We start from the raw sequence: 21374 nt of genomic DNA on the forward strand, positions 1-21374 counted from the left end.
GCAGATGTACCAGAGGAAGCCTAATAACCACTCACCTCAGTTACACATCTATTTCTATCTACTTCTGCCATAATGATGACAAAGCCGCTTGGTTTCAAACTTTTCATTATTAATAAAAGCTAGAAATGTCAAAAAATACCCAGAATTGATTTTGAGATTCCACAAGAACGGCAGAGATTTGTAGTCGTGACTTTTATTTTGAAACTGCTCCGGCTGTCATGGAAACTCCACCCTTTGTTAAAGCGTTAGCAGGAAGTTCCTACTAAAAATACCCCGACGTCAGGCTAAAGAAAGGACCTGACTCCGGGCGGACAAATTTATAGTATTTAATGTATACGTCAAGGTGCCTTCGGAAACATGTCGGGACAGAGAGTAAACAACTTGTGTTCATCGCATAAACGCCCGCTGTTGGTTTTATATTTGCTTGTTGTTTATATCAGCTCCATCAACTCAGCTCCTGTCGGCGAGCAGGATGTAGAGACTTACAACAAATACTACAATTACACCGAACTTACTGACCTTCTTAAAAGTCTCGCCCAGAAGTACCCAAACATCGCAAATCTGACCAGCATCGGTAAATCAGTTGAGAACAGGGAGCTTTGGGTAATGAGAATCACTAAGGACCCCACTGTTGATGTACCTGGAAAACCCAAATTCAAGTACGTGGGCAACATGCACGGAGACGAGACCGTGTCCCGACAGGTTCTTATCTACTTGGTGGAGTATCTGCTGGAGAAGTACGGAGAGGATCAGCGGGTCACAGAGCTGGTCGACAGCACAGATATTTATATCATGCCGAGCATGAACCCTGATGGATTTGAGAAGTCTGTGGAGGGGGATTGTACTGGCAGAAATGGGGGTCGGGAAAATGCTAAAAACTTCGACCTCAATAGAAGTTTTCCAGACCAGTTTGAGGAGATACACGTGAATGCAGAAGACATACCTGAAGGCGCTGCTGTCATGAAGTGGATCCAGGAGAACAAGTAAGATCATACACAGGTTCACAAACTGAACCTAACTTTGACAGAGCTGCTAGAAAATCCATCCATCTTAAACCACACGCTGCCCTTTTCCAAAACACAACTACCATCTTAAGCTAGATTTTCCATAAGGGGTTGCAGGAATCTGAGAACTGTGCCTGTAAAAGTCTTGCAAATTATTCAAATCTTCATGAATATACGTTTTTCCAATTCACTTCAGCTCTACAATATTTCATTTTACTGAATAATAGTAATGGTAACACTTTACAATACATTAACTAAAATGAGCAATGTTACAGTATTTAATAATATTTCTTAATGTTAGTAATAAAAATACAAATGTCCATTATTAGTGCATGTTAACTTAAGTCCATTAAATAATATTAGCACATACAACTTTTGATTTTAATAATGTATTATTAGTGAATGTTAAACTAAGATTAATACATTCCTTATAATTATTTATTTCATTGTCAGTTCATGTTAACTAGTTGGTAGTTTTCCAATGTTAACAAATGAAAACTTGTTTTAAAGTGTTAAAATAATAATAATAATAATAATAATAATTATTATTCAGAAAAATGAAATATTATCGAGCTGAATTAGAAAAAAATATATATTCATTAAAGGTGCCATCGAATGAAAAATTGAAATTATCTTGGCATAGTTAAATAACAAGAGTTCAGTACATGGAAATGACATACAGTGAGTCTCAAACTCCATTGTTTCCTCTTCCTTATATAAATCTCATTTGTTTAAAAGACCTCCGAAGAACAGGCGAATCTCAACATAACACTGACTGTTACGTAACAGTTGGGATCATTAATATGTACGCCCCCAATATTTGCATATGCCAGCTCATGTTCAAGCATTAGACAAGGGCAGAACGTCTGGATGTGCAGAGCTGAATCATCAGACTAGGTAAGCAAGCAAGAACAACAGCGAAAAATGGCAGATGGAGCAATAATAACTGACATGATTCATGATATCATGATATTTTTAGTGATATTTGTAAATTGTCTTTCTAAATGTTTCATTAGCATGTTGCTAATGTACTGTTAAATGTGGTTAAAGTTACCATCGTTTCTTACTGTATTCATGGAGACGAGAGAGCCGTCGCTTTTTTCATTTTTAAACACTTGCAGTCTGTATAATTCATAAACACAACTTCATTCTTTATAAATCTCTTCAACAGTGTAGCATTAGCCGTTAGCCACGGAGCCTCAAATTCATTCAGAATCAAATGCAAACATCCAAATAAATACTATACTCACAGGAATCGATGTATGCATGATGAACACTTTGTAAAGATCCATTTTGAGGGTTATATTAGCTATGTGTTTGCTGTTTAAGGCAGCTGAGAGCTCACGGGGGGCCGGGGGAGCGGGAGATTTAAAGGGGCCACACGTTTAATCGGTGCATATGTAATAATGGCTCAAAATAGGCAGTTAAAAAAATTCATAAAAAAAATCGAAGGGGTATTTTGAGCTGAAACTTCACAGACACGTTCAGGGGACACCTTAGACTTATATTACATCTTTTGAAAAGGGGTTCTAGGGCATCTTTAAGATTTTAACCATTTTCATTATTTTTCCAGTTGTTTTTGATTACTGGACTTTATAGAGATTGCACTAATAATAATCTTTATGGAGTCTTAATGCAGCAGTCACAAACAACTTACAGTATTAATGTATTATGATTTTTATGATTTTTTTGTAGTGCAATCTCTATAAATATATTTTTGTTCTAATACAATATTTTACTTTCCTGAATAATAAATAAAAATAATTATTAAACTTTGTATGTCTGTAATGTTTTAATCCAGTGTATGTGAAATAGATGTTAATTATAACTCCTCTGATTGCCTTTCCTAGATTCGTGCTCTCTGGGAATCTGCATGGCGGAACAGTGGTGGCCAGTTATCCCTATGATGACTCTGAGACCCATAAAGTTGAGGGCACCTATAGCAGATCACCCGATGATGCTCTCTTCAGATACTTGGCGCGGGTTTACGCAGAGAATAACCCTGTTATGAAAACTGGCCAGCCGAAGTGTGAAGATAACTTAAGTGAGACCTTCCCGGGCGGCATCACAAATGGAGCAAAGTGGTATGATGTGGCAGGTATGTTGCTTACACTTATCCCCTAACCATGCTTTGAATCTTCCCCCTTTCCTTTGTTCTCTTTATCTGAATTTCGCCCGTTGAGTTTCTAGCAGTCAAGCAAATTTTCATAGGGGTTAAAAACTCTTTGTTTCCATAGTGTTGTATGAGCTTCATGAGTAATTAACTTCACTTCAGTGGTTTTGAAAAATTACTGGTTTGAATGATTTTTTTCTGTTTCTCGCTCCTTAGAGAACATAAGTAGGGGGGTAATTTCTCATAGTCTGTGTTCAGTTCAGTGGAACAGTCTTTATTTGGCTCCACCCACATCCTTCTTTACTCAAAACATTCCTTCACGTATTTCATATTGGGAAGGATGGTAATGAGTTGTGTAAACTGCCATTTGGTCACATATTGCAAATATTGACATTAATAGTAGCTACGTTGTTGTTTAAAATTGAGGAAAGCTCTAAATGTTATTTCTTATTTTTTGGGGGAATATTTATAATGTTCTCAAACAGCACTAATAAGAAACACAGTAGTCTAGCAAGTAATCCAAAACCTGGATTGTAAGTGCACTGTTCTGGTGTTCTCTGATTACTTTCCTTACAAGTCTGTAACCTCAGTCTCTGCAGTCCGTATTCTCAACCATCACTGTCAAACAAAAGAAATTTGATCCAAAATGTTCCTTGAAGCTTGTAGGTCAGATCCACGATGTACCTTGAGACTTGCTCAGCCAGTCTAATGGTGATTAAATCTAACGTCTTGCATTTGGATTTGATTCCCTCAGCTTTTATGAAATCAAAAACCACTTGAAATTACAACATAATAGATCCCAAAAATAAATATGAAGCCCTTTTTGGCATTAAAATCCATATGCTGCATAATCCCCATGCAAATGTCACCTGATCTTTAGTTGTTTGTTGTATGATGTGTTTTGACCTCATAAGGTTTAACTGGTGACTTAGACAGGGACGTTGAGTCATAAAGTGATCATAAGAGCAGTATTGTTTATAGTATTTATTCATATTTTGAATTAGGTTTTATCTTTTTCAGTTTCAAGTTTTAGTAATGCTTTTGTCATTTCATATTATTTTTATATATTTCTGTTTAGCTTTACTTTATTTTTATTTCAGTTTTAGTAATTTAGTCATTTTGGTACTTCAACATTAACCTATTTTATTTCAGTTAGTTTACAAAGGCAATATTTTTAATTTTTTAATTAACTTTAAAAAACGTTTTTTTTTTTTTTTTTTTTTTTTTTTTTTTTTCATCTGATATTTGTTTTATTTGATTTCAGATTTATTTCAATAAATGATTTTTTTTTAATAGTTTTCCTTAATAACAACACTGCATAAGAGTTTTATGTGAGAGTATTATGCCCCCCGCCTTTGTTTAAAAACTGGTCAAAGTCTGTTCAATGACCTGGATCCTGTTTCTGAGATTGTATCCAACATAGTTTGAAGATCTACAGACCACCAGCTGTGTTTTTTAAGTTAATATTTAATCATTTTATGACAAACTCCAAGGCAGTCTTTCCTATGTTCCTCTCAGGGTCCTATGTTCCTCAGATTTAAATGGCAAATAATGAACACATGACAAATGGTCTTATGTTCCCAGGGTTAGGGTTAGAGCCACATAGGTTAGCCCTGGGAACATAAGACTCTTCGAACATATGACCCTGGCATCATTGATACACTGTCCACAGTCGGTTTCAGCAGTTTAGTAGCCCATAGTGCAACCTGTAGAAAGATTAATCGTATTCATTTCTTAATCTTATTTACAAATAATCATGTGCTAAAACAGGATCTCTCTTCTGTTACTAATCAGGATGCCCTCACATGTGTTTGTTTTCTGTGTAACTGTTTAAGTCAGAATAACTGTTATTAAGGATGTGTGCTGACAAATAGAGGAACTGGACTTCTGACACCTTCTTTAAACACGTGCTAGACTGGTACTATACAATGTCACATATGAGAAAAAAAACAGGAAACATGGGGCAGAGACATTTGACCTCACTCACCTATAATTACAAGAGTCAATTACCTTGTTAGGCAATGTTAGGCTTGCTCTAGCCTGCATGAATTGGCCAAACTACTTGAAAAATACAGTTTTAAGATGATTTGAGCTAAAGAAACAGTTTTATTTGTCTTACTAAAAGATTGAATTTGCATGACTGGAAATAACTGCCCAGGGCGTTGCCATGATTGGCAAGTGGACTGACTTTTTACTTTAAAATTACATTGCATGAACTCAGCTTCACCTCTTACTGTTGCATTTGTATTGACCATCTGCGAAAGTCAATTCTGCAAAAAGCAGAAGTCCTTGTCTTTCACAATCAAGATTTTTTTCGGCTGACACATGCAGATATATCTGTGTAGTGCTTATTGCCATTTTGAGTTTCCATTAGTTTGTCCTGTGTTCAGCTGATTTTGTTGAATTTTGATGGTTTGATCTGATCTTTAAGTGAGAGATTACAAATGATGTGCTTCATCTGGTCCTCATCTCCTCGCTCTCTGTGTGATAGCCTACATGTAGAAATGAGTCTTCATTTATAGGCTGAGTCTGCTCTTACACTTATACATTTAGCAGATGCTTTTATATACAGCGACAGTGCTTACATGTTGTATGTTTTATCCCTGGGAATTGAACCCATAACCTTTATGTTGCCAGTGCCATGGTACTGGAAAATATTTATATTTCAAATAAATGCTGTTCTTTTGAACTTTCTATTAATCAAAGTACCCTGGAAAAGTATCATGTTTTTCACAAAAATATTAAGCAGCCCAACTGTTTTCAACATTGATAATATATAGTAAGAATTTTTTTTCTTAACCCACCCAAAAATTAAAATTTGATGTTTATCTGCTTACCCCCAGCACATCCAAGATGTAGGTGACTTTGTTTCTTCAGTAGAACACAAATGATGATTTTTAACTCCAACCATAGTGGTCTGTCGGCCGTATAATGTGGGTCAATGGGAACACAATCTATAAGAGTAAAATAAAAACATGCACAGACAAATCCAAATTAAACCCTGCGGCTCGTGACGACACATTGATGTCCTAAGACATGAAACGATCAGTCTGTGTAAGAAACTGAACAGTATTATATAATTTTTTACCTCTAAAACACCATCATGTCCAACTGCGTTCAGCACTCGGTTAGTGAGGTCTGATCGCGCTCTGACAGCGGAAGTGATGTCTCGCGCTTATACTTCAACCAGTTCTAGACATCACTGCTGTTGTCAGAGCGCGATCAGACCTCACTAACCGAGTGCTGAACGCAGTTAGACATAGTGGTGTATTAGAGGTAAAAAAGGATATATATACTGTTCAGTTTCTCGCACGAACCGATCGTCTCGTGTCTTAGGATATCAATGTGTCATCACAAGCTGCAGGGTTTAATTTGGATTTGTCTGTGCATGTTTTCTTGACTCTTATAGATTGTGTTCCCATTCACTCACATTATTTGACTGACAGACCGCAATGGTTAGAGTTAAAATCATCATTTTTGTTCTACTAAAAAGAAACAAAGTCACCTACATCTTGGATGCCCTGGGGGTAAGCAGATAAACATAAAATTTTCATTTTTGGGTGAACTATCCCTTTAAGCAAATCAGCATATTAGAATGATTTCTGAAGTGACACTGAAGACTGGAGTAATGCTGCTGCTTTGCCATCACAGGAATAAATGACACTTTCAAATATATTAAAATAGAAAACAGTTATTTTAAATTGCAATAAGACTTTAAAAAACATGTAAAAAATCAGCACACATAGTTATGGTATGTGAGGGAGTCTTCAAACGTTAAATGACCATATGTTCTACCTTAGACAGATATAACCTATATGTGTTCTAACCCATATCCATCAGCTCTTTATTCTCTGAAATCAATCTTAAGATGGGTTGGAGGTTTTTTTCTTTTTCTTTTCAAGGATATAAAAGTAGGTTAGCTTACAATGATTTCCTACCCCCCTACATTTATTACATGCTCCTAACATTAGCAACTGGTCAAACATTCTTGACATTACACCTTTTTGAAAGACTCTTTGTTTTGAGATGTTCCTCATGTTTGCAGACGCTTACAGTTTAAGCAGTGACAATCCCACTATGTCAATTCATCCCATGCCTTTGGTACACAGTTTGTCCTTACTTTTCTTTAGGGGGTATGCAGGATTACAATTACCTGAAGGGGAACTGTTTGGAAATCACTATGGAGCTCAGCTGCTGCAAGTACCCACCCTCATCTCAACTCAGAACAGAATGGGACAACAATCGGGAGGCCCTGCTGGCCTACATGGACAAGGTAGTAGAAGCTGATGTGCAAACAACGACACCCATGGCGAGTTTTTTAATGAGCCCTACAAGAATGTCTGTGTGGCTTAGTTTTCAGAGTTTTTGCCTTCTGTGTTCAGATTCATATCGGGGTGCGTGGCTTTGTGAGAGCAGCCCAGAATGAAGCCCCTATTGCAGATGCTGTGATAATGGTTGCAGGCATCAACCACAACGTGAGCACTACACGCTTTGGTGACTACTATCGCCTGCTGCTGCCCGGCATCTACAAAATCACAGCTGTAGCCCCTGGGTAAGTATGGAATTGAGTGCATATTCATGCAGAAAACTGTACATATGCATTCAATATTCTGAGGAAAATCCCTTGATCGGTGGTCTTCATACATCCGATAGCTAGGGCTGGGTAAAATTATTGAATTTCCATTCTGTTGTGATATACAGCCCAATATTGATATCTTAAAAAAGATATTTTACTCTGTGACATTTTTGACTGGCTGTTTAAAAATGTATTTGTACAGTGATCTTGCCAAGTATCATTGCTTTCTGCTGAACTACATAGTTTGGGCCCTGTTGTTTATTTATAAAACGAATATTAAAAATGATAATAATTACAACACATCCATTGTAGTCTAATTCAGAAACAAATTACTTGTATTAACCGGTTCTTTTTAGTGAATCAAAAACATACAACATGACCAGTTTAGTCCGATTCACATGCAAATGACTCTTGTGAACTAGTTGTTTTTAGTGAATCAAAAACAATCGGTGTAGTCTGATTCACGAACAAATGAGTCTTATGAACCAGTTGTTTTTAGTGAATCAAACATGACCAATAGACGCCAAATTGAATTTAACACAAATGAAAACGAGGCTATGAGGGATAAATTTACAGGCATGCAGAATATAAAGGCCCTAGATCATGTAATTTTCACAACTTTCAAAACTGTTTTATGAGGTTTTTTTTACTGAAAGTTTTTTCAGAAAGATGTTTTGTCAGCTGGACAATTGGTATGTTGTTAAAAACAGTACAATCCTTTGAATATGCTGTACTTCTGTCCCACACAGCCTCATTCCTGTCCAAAATGAAATATGCTGCTGCCCTGACTAAGGTCTATGTAGTCAAATTCATGAGCAAATGACTTATGAGTTGATTCTTTTTTTTAGGGAATCAAAACCGTTCATTGCAACCAGTGTAGCCAAAACGAATTACTCTAGAATGTCAGTACTTTTATTGAAACATTGCTTTGTATACTTTACAGTATTAGCAGAGAGAGAATTTCTTTCACGTGTAAGCAAAATGGACATTATATCTAAAATATACCCTAATGAATTGAAATAGAATTGAATCAAGAGCTTGTGAATCAGAATTAAATAGGGAAATCTGCATCAACACCCAGCCCTGCTAATGGCTTTTATTTATTTATTTATTTAAACTAACAATATGCCCTGAGACTTCTTCACGTTTAAGTTTTCTTTCTGTGTTTTATGTCGATTTTTGTGTTTATGTAGTTACATTCCCATGTCCGTGGCTGGGGTGGAGGTGAATGAGGGAAAAGCAACTGAGCTGAACATCACCCTTGTGGCTGAGACAGATGAGAATCCGACCACCCCCTCAATCCCAGCATCCCCCACTGACACCTCTGTGGACAGCACCAGCACAAACAGTAGCAGCACCAGCATCGGCAAAGCAGGAGCAGATGAAACGCAGGACTCCAGGGTTGCGATCCAGCCCCAGGACTTTCGTCATCACCACGACAGTGACATGGAGCTGTTCCTACAGAAATTCAGCTCTGAGTACAGCTCCATCACACGGCTGTATTCCATTGGCAAGTCTGTGCAGGGGCGTCTCCTGTGGGTCATGGAGATCTCCAACAATCCTGGTGTCCATGAGTTCGGTACTTCCCACCCATTTTTATGTCATTTTAATTAACACACATCTTTAGAAGTCAAACAGCTACTAAAGTGAAATGACCACCGTCTTTTCTTACCAGGTGAACCCGAGTTTAAGTATATTGGTAACATGCACGGCAATGAGGTGGTTGGTCGTGAATTGCTCCTCAACCTCATCGAGTACCTGTGTCGCAACTATGGCACGGACCCTGAGGTCACCCAGCTCGTCAACTCCACGCGTATCCACATCATGCCTTCAATGAACCCAGATGGATACAAAATCTCCCAAGAGGGTAAGGTCTTGTCAGCTGTGAAAAACCGTTCATTATACACATTTTCATCTCTATTATGATATACTTTCTGTTAAATGCATCTCTCTTTGTTCATCATTCTATTTTTACCAGTATTATAATATATAGAAATAGTTAGGCTCAAACTGTTGAATAATAACATGGAATAATAATCAAGAATAATAATAAATTTATTATTATTATTATCATATTTTATTATTATTTATATAATGTTTCTCCCACACAGACATAAAAAATAAATAATAATACTAATACTAATAAATGTTTAATACATATTTTTTTGTCTATATGGGAGCAACATACCTAACTATGGGAACATAATGGCATGTTTTAGTAATAATATATAATAATAATAATTTATTAGTAGTATTATTATTTATTAATTAATTACAATAATAGTAATATGTTTATGTATTTTTTTAATATTAATTATTTATTTTCTGTCTGTGGGAGCAACATCATAACTACTGGAACATAATTGCAACTATGTTTTAATAATAATAATAAGAAGAAGAAGAAGAAGAAATTATTATTATTATTATTATTATTCAATTCATTTTATTTATAAAACGCTTTTAAAATCAACCTTGGTTGGCCAAAGTGCTGTACATATAATAGACAAAGAAAAAGAAAAAAACAAGCCAACTTTTATTTTATTTTTTTCTGCCTGTGTCGGAGCATCATCATAAGTCCAGGAAGATGGCAACGTAATGAAAACATTGTCTTTTGTGCAGGAGATATCGGTGGCATCCAGGGACGTAACAACTCTAATAACTATGACCTGAATCGTAACTTTCCTGATCGGTTCAACCTTGTCAGAGATCCCAGACAGCCAGAGACCATTGCTGTTATGAACTGGGCAAAGAGCTACCCGTTTGTGTTGTCTGCCAACCTTCATGGAGGTAGGTCCTAATTTATAATGGTTCTGTTTGATTAGAAGCATGCTAAACACAGACAGATAACCTCTAGATAAATCTCTATCAGGCTCTTTGGTGGTGAACTATCCGTTTGATGATAATCTAGAGGATGTTGTTAGATACAGCAAGTCCTCAGATGATGCCGTATTCAGGATGTTGGCTCTCGCTTACTCTCAGGTGAATATCTGGCTTTCTGATTTCTGTAAAAACAAATGACTTTAAGCATATTTATTCATTAAAAGTTAAATCAATAGCCAGTAAAACATTCTCATTGTTTTTTTGTTTTTTGTTTTTCCAGGAAAACTCTCAAATGCATGACGGTCACCCCTGTAAGGAGCTGAATTCGTACGATGAATATTTTCAAGATGGCATCACCAATGGAGCCGCATGGTACAACGTCCACGGTGAGCACTAGCTTGTTGGGAAAAAAAATGAATGACTAGTAAAGGAAAGTTCAAGACAAAACTTTGAATCTTGACATACTGACAGACACTTGACAAATGGCACTTTTGTTAATATTGACATTTTAAAATAATATCTAGAAAAAAAGGTGTATAAAATTAAAAAGTGCTTTAATAAGAAGTAAATATAAACTATAAATGTGCATTATGTGTTTTTCCCTCAGGAGGGATGCAGGATTGGAATTACGTCAATACTAACTGCTTTGAGGTGACCATTGAAGTGGGCTGTTACAAATACCCACCAGCGGCAGACCTGCCGAAGTACTGGGAACAAAACCGCAAATCACTTCTGCAGTTCATCCATCAGGTCAGTCTGGCTGTTTCTTTCTCATTTCTTTTTTCCACCTCTATCCTGCTACATACCATATAACATTATTTGTTGGATATCCAGGTCCACCGTGGGATTAAAGGAATGGTGATTGATGGCAAAGATGAATCTGGCATCCCCAATGCGACAATCACTGTGGACACAATCAATCACTCCATCACATCCAACACTGCAGGAGACTACTGGCGCTTACTCGTCCCAGGAAAATACCTTGTGAATGTCTCTGCCCAAGGGTACTTTAATGAATTTTCTGCACTAATTGTAGCCTAAAATTTAACCCTTAAAAAAAACAAACAAAAAAAAAATATATGGAAGCTTACAGTGCTTTTTAGTATATATACATATATATGTGCACACACTACCATTCAAAAGTTTGGGAAGAAGTTTCTTCTGCTCACCAAGGCTGCATTTATTTAATTAAAAATACAGTAAAAAACAGTAATATTGTGAAATACTATTACAATTTAAAATAACTGTTTTTTTGTTTTTTTGAAATATTTTGAAAAATGTAATTTATTCATGTGTTGTCAAAGCTGAATTTTCAGCATCATTACTCCATGTCACATGATCCTTCAGAAATCATTCTAATATGTGATTTGCTGCTTTACAAAACTTATTTTAAAAACACTAAAAATCTTACTGATCTCAAACTTTTGAACAGTATATATATATATATATATATATATATATATATATATATATTTATATATATATATATATATATATATATATATATATATATATATATATATATATATATATATATATATATTATTAAGCCACTTTTTGCAATGTAAATTAAATGCTCTACCTATCTGCAACAATAGTGCAATAGGTTTGAATTATTTTAATATATGGACACTTTCTCAGCAAATACAAATATGTACAATTAGTTTAGATAAATAATCGTTGTATGTATGTATTTATTTATGTTTTCATTTATTTATTTTATTTTTTCTTTGTACATAAGACTAAATTACTGACACTTTCTCTACCATCTTTTTAGCTACTCCTCAGTTAGCACCTATGTCACCGTGCCTAAGGAAGGAGTGGAGATTGTTAATTTCACATTGACCCGGATTCACAGCTACACAAATGGACAGGCGACTGAAGACACAACCCCAATTCTGGATCCCAGTGTGAAGGAGTTCCAGAGCCTTATCAAGCAGCTGTCAGGTGAATCCGGTCTGGACAAGCTGATCAAGGACACTCCCACCCAGAGCAGCTTCCGTTATCGACGGTACAGCGAAGTTTCCGAGTTCCTGCGTGGCCTCACCCTGAACTTCCCAGAGATTACCTTGCTCCACAGGTAGAGCTCTTGAAAAGCATCTTGCAACATTTGACACGTTGGATTCAGTGTTTACAAACTCTGTGATCATTAGGGACCTTAAGCACAAGTTCTCTGAAGAGCTGTTCACACATGTGTGCCTAGCCTTTCCCTCAGAGAACACCTGTTAAATTGAACAAAAGCATGAGTCAGTTTATCTGATATCTGCAGACAAGTCTGAACCGAATCCTGTGTTTCTGTGACCATAAACCCTGAAGGGCAAAAAGTTTCGAAATGAGAGAGATTAATGCCTCTACATTCAGTACACAATGAAATTACTGTGCGGACTGTATTATTTGTCTCGCTGTAGCTTAGTCCCAGAAGTTATTTTTGAAAGTTTGTGCTGAACCAAGTTTATAGTCACAAAGTTTAAATTACCAGAGAAGAGGTAAGTACAGTACAGTTCAAAAGTTTCAGGGTCAGTAATTTTTTTTTTTTTTTTTTTTTTGTGTGTGTGAAAGAAATGAATACTTTTATTCAGCAAGGATGCATTTAATCGATAAAAAGACAGTAAAACGTTTTTTTTTTTTTTTTTTTTTTTCAATAAATGCTGTTCAAAAAATCCTGAAAAAATTAATCATGGTTTTTACAAAAATATTAAGCAGCATAACTGTTTTCATCGTTGATATTAATAAGAAATGTTTCTTAAGCGCCTAATCAGCATTTAAGAATGATTTCTGAAGGATCATGTGACACTGAAGACTGGAGTAATGATTTTTGATTACATTTTAATATATATTAAAATAGAAAACAGATATTTTAAACTGTAAAAATATATCAAAGTATTACTGCTTTTACTGTATTTTTGATCAAATAAAAGCATCCTCGAAGACTTCTTTCAAAAACATTATAAAAGCTTACTTACCCCATACTTCTGAACGGTACTGTAGGTCCAATGGTAATTTTAGCATTTGGTTTGTGTCAGTTTATATTAGTTTATAATAGATTAAGATATGTAACTGAAGTAAAACAATTTGTAAAGTCAAACACAGTGATGTGATATAAATATATTTTCCCCCTATGAAGTCTTGGTCAGAGTGTGGAGTTCAGAACTATCTGGGCTCTGGAGATCTCCAACAACCCTAAAGTCCAAGAACCATCTGAGCCCAAGATCCGGTTTGTGGCAGGAATCCATGGTAATGCCCCAGTGGGCACAGAGCTGCTTCTGGAATTTGCTGCCAGTCTCTGTATTAACTATGGCAAGAACGCAGCCATCACCAAGGTGAGTTGGTTTTCTTTTGCAAAAGTGACCCCCTTGATTGTCACAGTATGATCAGAGGATTCCAACCAGGGGTGCGTTTCCCAAAGTCAACTATAGTCACAAGTTTCTGTCACGACAAACACAATTCAACAGATGCTTTTGGGAAACACACCCCAGGATTAAGGAAGCCATTTAAATGATCACCTCAGTTCCACTGGGCATAAAAAGGCACTATTTAAGAACATGATGTTTTGGGTTAAATACAAGTTAAACTATCTATAAAAATTAACTCTATAAATCTTGCTGTATCATGTTTGATACGCAAATCTCCAAGGCCTCTAAATTATCAACATGATCAAAACCTTCTATAGTCTGATTGATCAAACTTTTTATCAAGTAAAACAAAAAAAAACAATCTCTTTTCAAGTCATGGTAGTCTGCTATACTGTTATAAAGATCTAATTAAATTACATCACATGCTATCAGAATTTCATCTTAATTTTTTGCAATATAAACTGTTTATTTTGCTCAATTTTGGGTTTCTGAATAAAATTGAGTTGTTTTTTCCTCCTTGAGTATGAGCTTTATATTCTCAATATATCATACTATATGAGCCATAAAAGAATGATGTATCAGATTCAGATATGATACAAAAAAAAACACATATAGAGCACATACCCTATAGACTCCCATTGTAAGTCCCATTTTATGTAGATTTCACCCCAACTACAACTCAAAATCATTTTCTGTGCTAACCGACAGCATTGGTGGCATTGATTACCACAGATAATTACTTTAAAAGCTCACTTTTTTTATCAATGAAATAATTTAAATTTGAATTTTATTGAAACCAAACTGAATTATCCTTTGAATGTAAGTACATGAACATTAATCTGTACCTCACATGCCCTCTCTCTCATTCTCTCTCCTGTCTTTAGCTCATAAATGAGACCAGAATTGTTATCCTGCCCAGCATCAACCCAGATGGACGTGAGCTGGCGAAAGAGAAAGACTGCACCTCCACTGTTGGCATGACCAATGTTCACGGCAAGGACCTTGACAGTGACTTCTTCGGTGGGATGGCATTCAAATTATACCTTACCTTATATTTGTAATGCGTGTGTCAATGACAACAGTCCACTGCTTAGTCTACAAGACAGCTGACTGTTTATGTGTCAATGTGTAGGTAATGCATCTCAGCGTGCTGCAGAGCCGCAGCCAGAGACACGTGCTGTGATGGATCTGATACAGGAAAGGGGCTTCACTCTTTCTGTGGCTCTGGATGGAGGCTCCGTTTTGGTCACTTACCCATATGACAAACCAGTGCAATCTGGTAATATGTTTTGACTCATCCTCTCTTTTATGAAATTACACATTTGTTGCCTCTGCCCTGATTCATTTGTTTTTTTACCCCCTTTCTTCTCACAGTCGAAAATGATGATACACTGAGATATTTGGCTACTGTGTATGCAAAACACCATCCTACAATGCACTTGGGCAATACTGGATGTCCAAACAGCAGCCAGAGTATGCTGATTTCCATTCATACTTCAAGTTTTTCATACTTCAGTCTTTTCAGTAACATGCTCGGCATGCTCAGTGAACAATTTCAGAGCCTCCACTCTGTTAAATTTATATGTGGAGGAACCATTTTTAGGTTGATGTTATTATAAATTATTTAAATTCTGTTTTTCTCCCTGTTCCTCCAGTGGGCAGCATCCCTGATGGTGTCCTTCGAGCAGCAGAGTGGCACAGTCACATGGGAAGCATGAAGGTAGTTTACAAACTGAACTCAATTCGCTGAAACCCCCTCGTACTGGCCTTACGCATTAATACCGCTTATCAACTGGTTTTGCTTCAGAAACCAGCATTGTGCTAAAACTGTGGATTATACAAAATATAAAAGGCCTTTAAAATATTGAAATGTTTACATTAAAATGTATTTATATTAATATGAAGTGTTATAACAATATGCATTTATTAACAATTATTAATATGACATGTCCCTTGAATTTCACCAAATAAAACCGGTGGTCTTCACAAATCATATTTATCCTAGTTGCAAATTAATCTGTGTTTAATGTATTCTGGATTGTTTTTTCTCTTACTTTGCATAGACTACCATTCAAAATCATGGGGTTTGTAAGATTTTTAAAAGTAGTCTTTTATATAAATGCTGCATTTATTTGAACAAAATACAGTAAAAAAAAAACAAAACTGTAATATAGTGAAATATTATCTCAATTCTAAATAAGTGTTTTCTATTTCAAGTTAGTAGGTTTTCAGCATCATTACTCCAGTCTTCAGTGTCACATGATCCTTCAGAAATCATTCTGATATGCTGATTTGGTGCTCAAGAAACTCCTTCTTCTTCTTCTTCTTCTTCTTCTTCTTCTTCTTCTTCTTCTTCTTCTTCTTCTTCTTCTTCTTCTTCTTCTTCTTCTTCTTCTTCTTCTTCTTCTTCTTCTTCTTCTTCTTCTTCTTCTTCTTCTTCTTCTTCTTCTTCTTCTTCTTCTTCTTCTTCTTCTTCTTCTTCTTCTTCTTCTTCTTCTTCTTCTTCTTCTTCTTCTTCTTCTTCTTCTTCTTCTTCTTCTTCTTCTTCTTCTTCTTCTTCTTCTTCTTCTTCTTCTTCTTCTTCTTCTTCTTCTTCTTCTTCTTCTTCTTCTTCTTCTTCTTCTTCTTCTTCTTCTTCTTCTTCTTCTTCTTTCTTAATGTAAAAAACAGATGTGCTCTTTTATATTTTTGTGAAAATCATGATAATGTATTTTAGGATTCTTTGATGAATATAGATTTCAAAAGAACAGAATTTATTTCATTTTAATCTTTTGTTACATCATAAATGTATTTACTGTATTTTGCAAAAATGTGTTTTATAAAACAATCGTACTCACCCCACGCTTTTGAATGGTAGACAGGTTGTTTAAATTCTGAACAAAATTAAACTATCGGTCTAATATCGGACTAATGAATTTGTGCCAAAGATACCATAAAGTTTGACTGGTCAAGAACAAAAGCTATGGGAATATAGAATATATGGGAATAAGATATTTCCCTGAGTACTCTCTCTCCATGTTGTAGGATTTTAGTGTGGACTTTGGTCACTGTCCCGAGATCACTGTCTACACCAGCTGCTGCCTGTTCCCACAGGCTGAAATGCTGCCCACGCTTTGGGCAGAGAACAGGAAGTCTCTTCTGAGCATGCTGGTTGAGGTCAGTCTGTTGTCCTCTCTGCCTCTCCGTTCATCACCCTCCACTGAATCTCAGCTCTTCCTTGCTGAAGCTGGTTCTTCTGTTCTAGGTACACAAAGGGGTTCGTGGAGTTGTGAAGGATAAGAACGGTAAGCCCATCGCGGGGGCTATAATAGTATTGAATGGTGGGGTTCGAGTCTTCACCAGTGAGGGAGGATATTTCCATGCTCTTCTGGCCCCTGGTTTACACAACATTGAAGCGGTGGCTGTCGGCTACCAGCAGCAGTCCCAGAAGGTGAGTTTGTTTTGTTTTGTGTTTTGTTTTTTAGTTTGGTTTGTTCTTTTTTTGTTTAGCCTTTTGTCTATTTTTTTTTGGTATTTTATATATATATTTATAATACAGAATATTTAGCTTAAATGAACAATAATTTTCATAAACAATGTCTAATAATTAGGGCTGTCAGGTGACAATTTTTACAATTTTTATTCTAATTAATTACATGATGTGGTGATTAATCGCACATTTAATTTGTCTGAGAAATTATCCCCAACAGATTGTGTAAAGTCATTATTGTGTTAAATGAGAAAAGCATCAAATAGACATTACAAAAAGTAGCTTTAGAAAAAAAAAATATTTTATTTGATTCAACAGAGAATTTATTACACATAAAATTTCAGGTTTCAGCAACCATGAGGGTGAGTAAATGATCACAGAATTTTAATTTTGGGTGAACCATACCTTTTTAATGTTTGTTTTATTAATATTTATTAATTGTTTTATTTTAAATAAAATGATACTCTAAGAAACTGCCAGTAGGTGGTGGTAAAGTAAGTCATTGAGTCATTCTTTCATTCATTCATTCAGTTTGTTCAAACAGCTGATTGATTCAGGAATGAATTAAATGGCTCTCTTTATAAACTGGCTATTGAATCATTGGTTCACCCGATTGATTCGCTCAAAATGCGGATTTATTCAGAAACGAAACACTGTTGTGTGTTGTGTATAACACAATATTAACTTCTTATTAAACTATATAAAATCAATATCACCACTGCACTCGTCCTATTCAGGACAAAAACAGCATTGTGCGATATTGCACTCATTACTTGTGTGTTATTGCTTAACTATATCATAAAAATATGAGACGACAACTCAAACAGCAGCATTTTTGCCCTGATATCTTGAATTTTAGGGGCATTCTAACTGCATTCAACATGTAGTGAGTTGTTGCCCTGCATCATGTTCATCACCAATCAACTGTATGAAATGTAAGATGAACTATGTAAGTCTGATGCAGGGCAGGTGCGTTAAATGCATTATTTTCCCCCGTAACTAATCGACAGCCCAACTAATATTATACCATGCATTTTATTTTATTATTTTACATATATTTGTAATACAGAACATTTAGGCCTTGTTTCACAGACAGGGTTTAGACTAAGCTAGGATTAGGCCTTAGTTGAATTAGGGTATTTAAGTAACTTTTATAAGTGTGCCCTAGAAAAAAACATTACTGGTGTGTATCAAAAGACAAAACAATTACACTGACATATTTTAAGATATTAAGTTTCTTTCACAAAAAAACTCAAACATGCATTTTAGTCTAGGACTAGCTTAAGCCTTGTCTGTTAAACCAGGGGTTAGTTTAATTTATCCAAACTGTATAATAATATACAATGCTGTATAATAAGGAAATAGGTTATCTAATAATATACTATGCATTTTAGATGAGAAATGCTATCTGTGCATACATATTTTTCACTGTTTCTGTTTGTCTTTTCAGGTGTCTGTGTCACCATTTGAAGCAGCAAGTTCCATTATTATTGAGTTTGACATGGAGAACGATATATTTGGCCTTCCAAGAGAATTGGTGGTGGCAAGTGCAGGTAGGCAGTTCAAAGGCTAGTTTTTCCAAAGTGAAAGTTGTCTATTTTCACCAACCATTTTTTAAAATACTACATTAATATGCACATTTTCAATGGCTGTCTTTTCATTACTCAATCCCCCAGCTGCTGCAATGACGGCCCTGGTCGTGACAGCCTTCATCATCTGGTGCGTCTGCTCAGCCAAGTCCAACAGACAAAAGGACGGATTCCATCGGCTACGGCAGCACAGGGACGACTATGATGATGAGATCCGCCTCATGTCTATGGGCTCCAAAAAGTCTCTCCTGAGCCACGAATTTCAAGATGAGAGCGAAAGTGACGAGGATACACTATACACAAATAAACTTTAAGATCTTCTCATCCTCTGATTCTGTCCACTGCCTGCAAGGCCAGTAGAGGGTGCTCAACGGCCAGCAGCATTATTGTCCAAACTATTCAAACCCCCCGAGAACCACAGCGGGATGCACTTTAATGCCCAATTGAAATCGGGCAAGCGTTTTGCACCGTAGTGTATGCAACTAACCACTGCTCTCAACCAGCCTGCTTAGTTTTCTGGGTCTGCATAATACTGGTCCTCTACCCTTTATAAAGGAAATCGAACAGCTAGAATCCGTCTCAAAAGGATTATGAAACACTGTGCCTTTTTAGATTTAGAGGTTGCATGGTCGCTGCAGTTGTGAGGATGACAATTTTATAGTGTAAATGGAATTTTGTTCCCCTTTTTTCTGTGACCCGGGTCAAAGTTTCAATTGTTTCATTTACGAATCTGGTCTGCTCATTGGCTTCATTATAAGTTTGTTATGAGTAACAGACTGCTGTCATACAGCAAGCAAAATGGCCTGAATATTTCACATTTTGCTGTTATTCATCCAATTAAGGTATTTCATGCAAGTATGTGTAACCGATTCTTACAATAGCATTAAATGTCTCAGCCTGTGAGAGATTTATTGTCAAAGAGGTTTTCGAACATACTAAATGTAGATATTTACATTAAGCAATTTATTGCTACCGTTGCACATTACTCATAAAGGTGACGCATTTGATGCATAGCAGGTAAAACTCCTGCTCATGCTTATTTGCTGCATTCCCATTTCTCTACTGTTTGACATTCGGGGATATGGTGAAACATTAATAACTCCACAAAGACATTATAGTGTTTAGTCGGTGTGTCTGTTATTATTTTGTCTATATGTGCACTCTTGAAAATGCTGTCCCTGTTTTGTTTATTTTTTAAAAATGTATTTATTTTTGTTTTAACATCCATCCAATGAAAAGATTTATCCCCCCCCCCACTCTCAGGCATTTCAGAAAGATCAGAATAAAAAGTTCTGTTATTACTTCATTCATATAGTTGACATATTATTAACAATTCTGGAAATTAATTAAAAATATCCAATGTCTATCTAGGCATCAGCCAAGGTGGAAAGTATGCTGTATGTCTGCATCCTACATCTCTTCCTTAAAACTATTTAAACATCGATGAGCATTTGGGAACATGCATATTGCTTCTTTCTTGGTCTCTTAGTTTGCGTGTGTATGACTAGATGCATTGAAGCACCGCAAGTATGTTTCCTGCATGACAGGATGAGGCTTTGATTTCGCTACAGAGAAAAACCAGCAGAACACTCTGCAAGTACTGCTTTATCTCTGAGAAATTTATGAATCATTGAGTCGCTCTTTGTTCTACCCTCTAAAAGTTAAAAGTAAGGATTTGGATGGAGAAAATTAGGGTTGGTGGGGCTTTGCTCATGATTTAAAAAGAAAAGAAAAGCAACAAGCACCCTTTTAAAATTTAATGGAGGATTCATGTTTTTATTTATATTTCATATCATTCTGTGCCAGATTGATCATTCATACAGGTGGGAGAATCATGTTTCTGTGATTTAATTAGTCGTTGATCCCATTACCAACAAAATCTTAATTTAATTTGGCTTGATGTTGATTGTCATGCTTGAATGTAAATTTCTGGGTGTGTTTGAACAAATATGTCTAACTTTTCTATGTTTGTGCTGATGTTTTTTTTTTTTTTTTATACAACAATGATTGTAGATATTGAATTGTTGCCAACTATATGTAAATTACACAAGTGCAATTTCTATCAAGAGTGAAAGAACTGCACAAATAAACCTGTTTATGTGTATTGAATGGTGAATGGTGTGTAATTAAATGAGATGCAAATAAAGATGAAACTTTGTTCTGAATATGTGCTTTTCTTTAATATGATCATGTTTTAATGCAGTTATGCAGTATTTTTAGTGGTTTAGTGATGTCAAATGATTAGTCATCCAAAATGAGTTTTTGTTTACATAATATACATGTGTAATGTTACTGTGTATACTTATGTATATATAAATATACACATGCATGTATATATTTGATAAAAATATGTATTTATATATAATATAAATTATTATGTATATATGTGTGTGTGTAAATATTTCTTAAGTATATACATGTATATGTGTGTATTTATATATACATAATAA

At 35.6% G+C, this 21374-nt stretch overlaps 1 protein-coding gene across 1 annotated transcript; it reads left to right on the top strand.

The window, feature by feature from the left end:
• Window positions 1-270: 270 nt before the first annotated feature.
• Window positions 271-21072, top strand: cpda (carboxypeptidase D, a). The gene is made up of 21 exons (XM_067366120.1): window positions 271-983; window positions 2855-3102; window positions 7248-7390; window positions 7500-7669; window positions 8887-9272; window positions 9369-9560; window positions 10313-10480; window positions 10563-10672; window positions 10794-10899; window positions 11121-11263; window positions 11348-11517; window positions 12291-12593; window positions 13638-13833; window positions 14751-14886; window positions 14999-15145; window positions 15241-15339; window positions 15522-15586; window positions 16891-17022; window positions 17111-17296; window positions 18786-18888; window positions 19012-21072. Exons 1-21 carry the CDS (start codon window positions 358-360, stop codon window positions 19236-19238), a joined length of 4056 nt encoding a protein of 1351 aa, XP_067222221.1. The 5' UTR covers window positions 271-357; the 3' UTR covers window positions 19239-21072.
• Window positions 21073-21374: the final 302 nt, after the last annotated feature.

This window comes from Chanodichthys erythropterus, chromosome 17 (assembly GCF_024489055.1).
Source record: "Chanodichthys erythropterus isolate Z2021 chromosome 17, ASM2448905v1, whole genome shotgun sequence".
NCBI lineage: Eukaryota > Metazoa > Chordata > Actinopteri > Cypriniformes > Xenocyprididae > Chanodichthys > Chanodichthys erythropterus.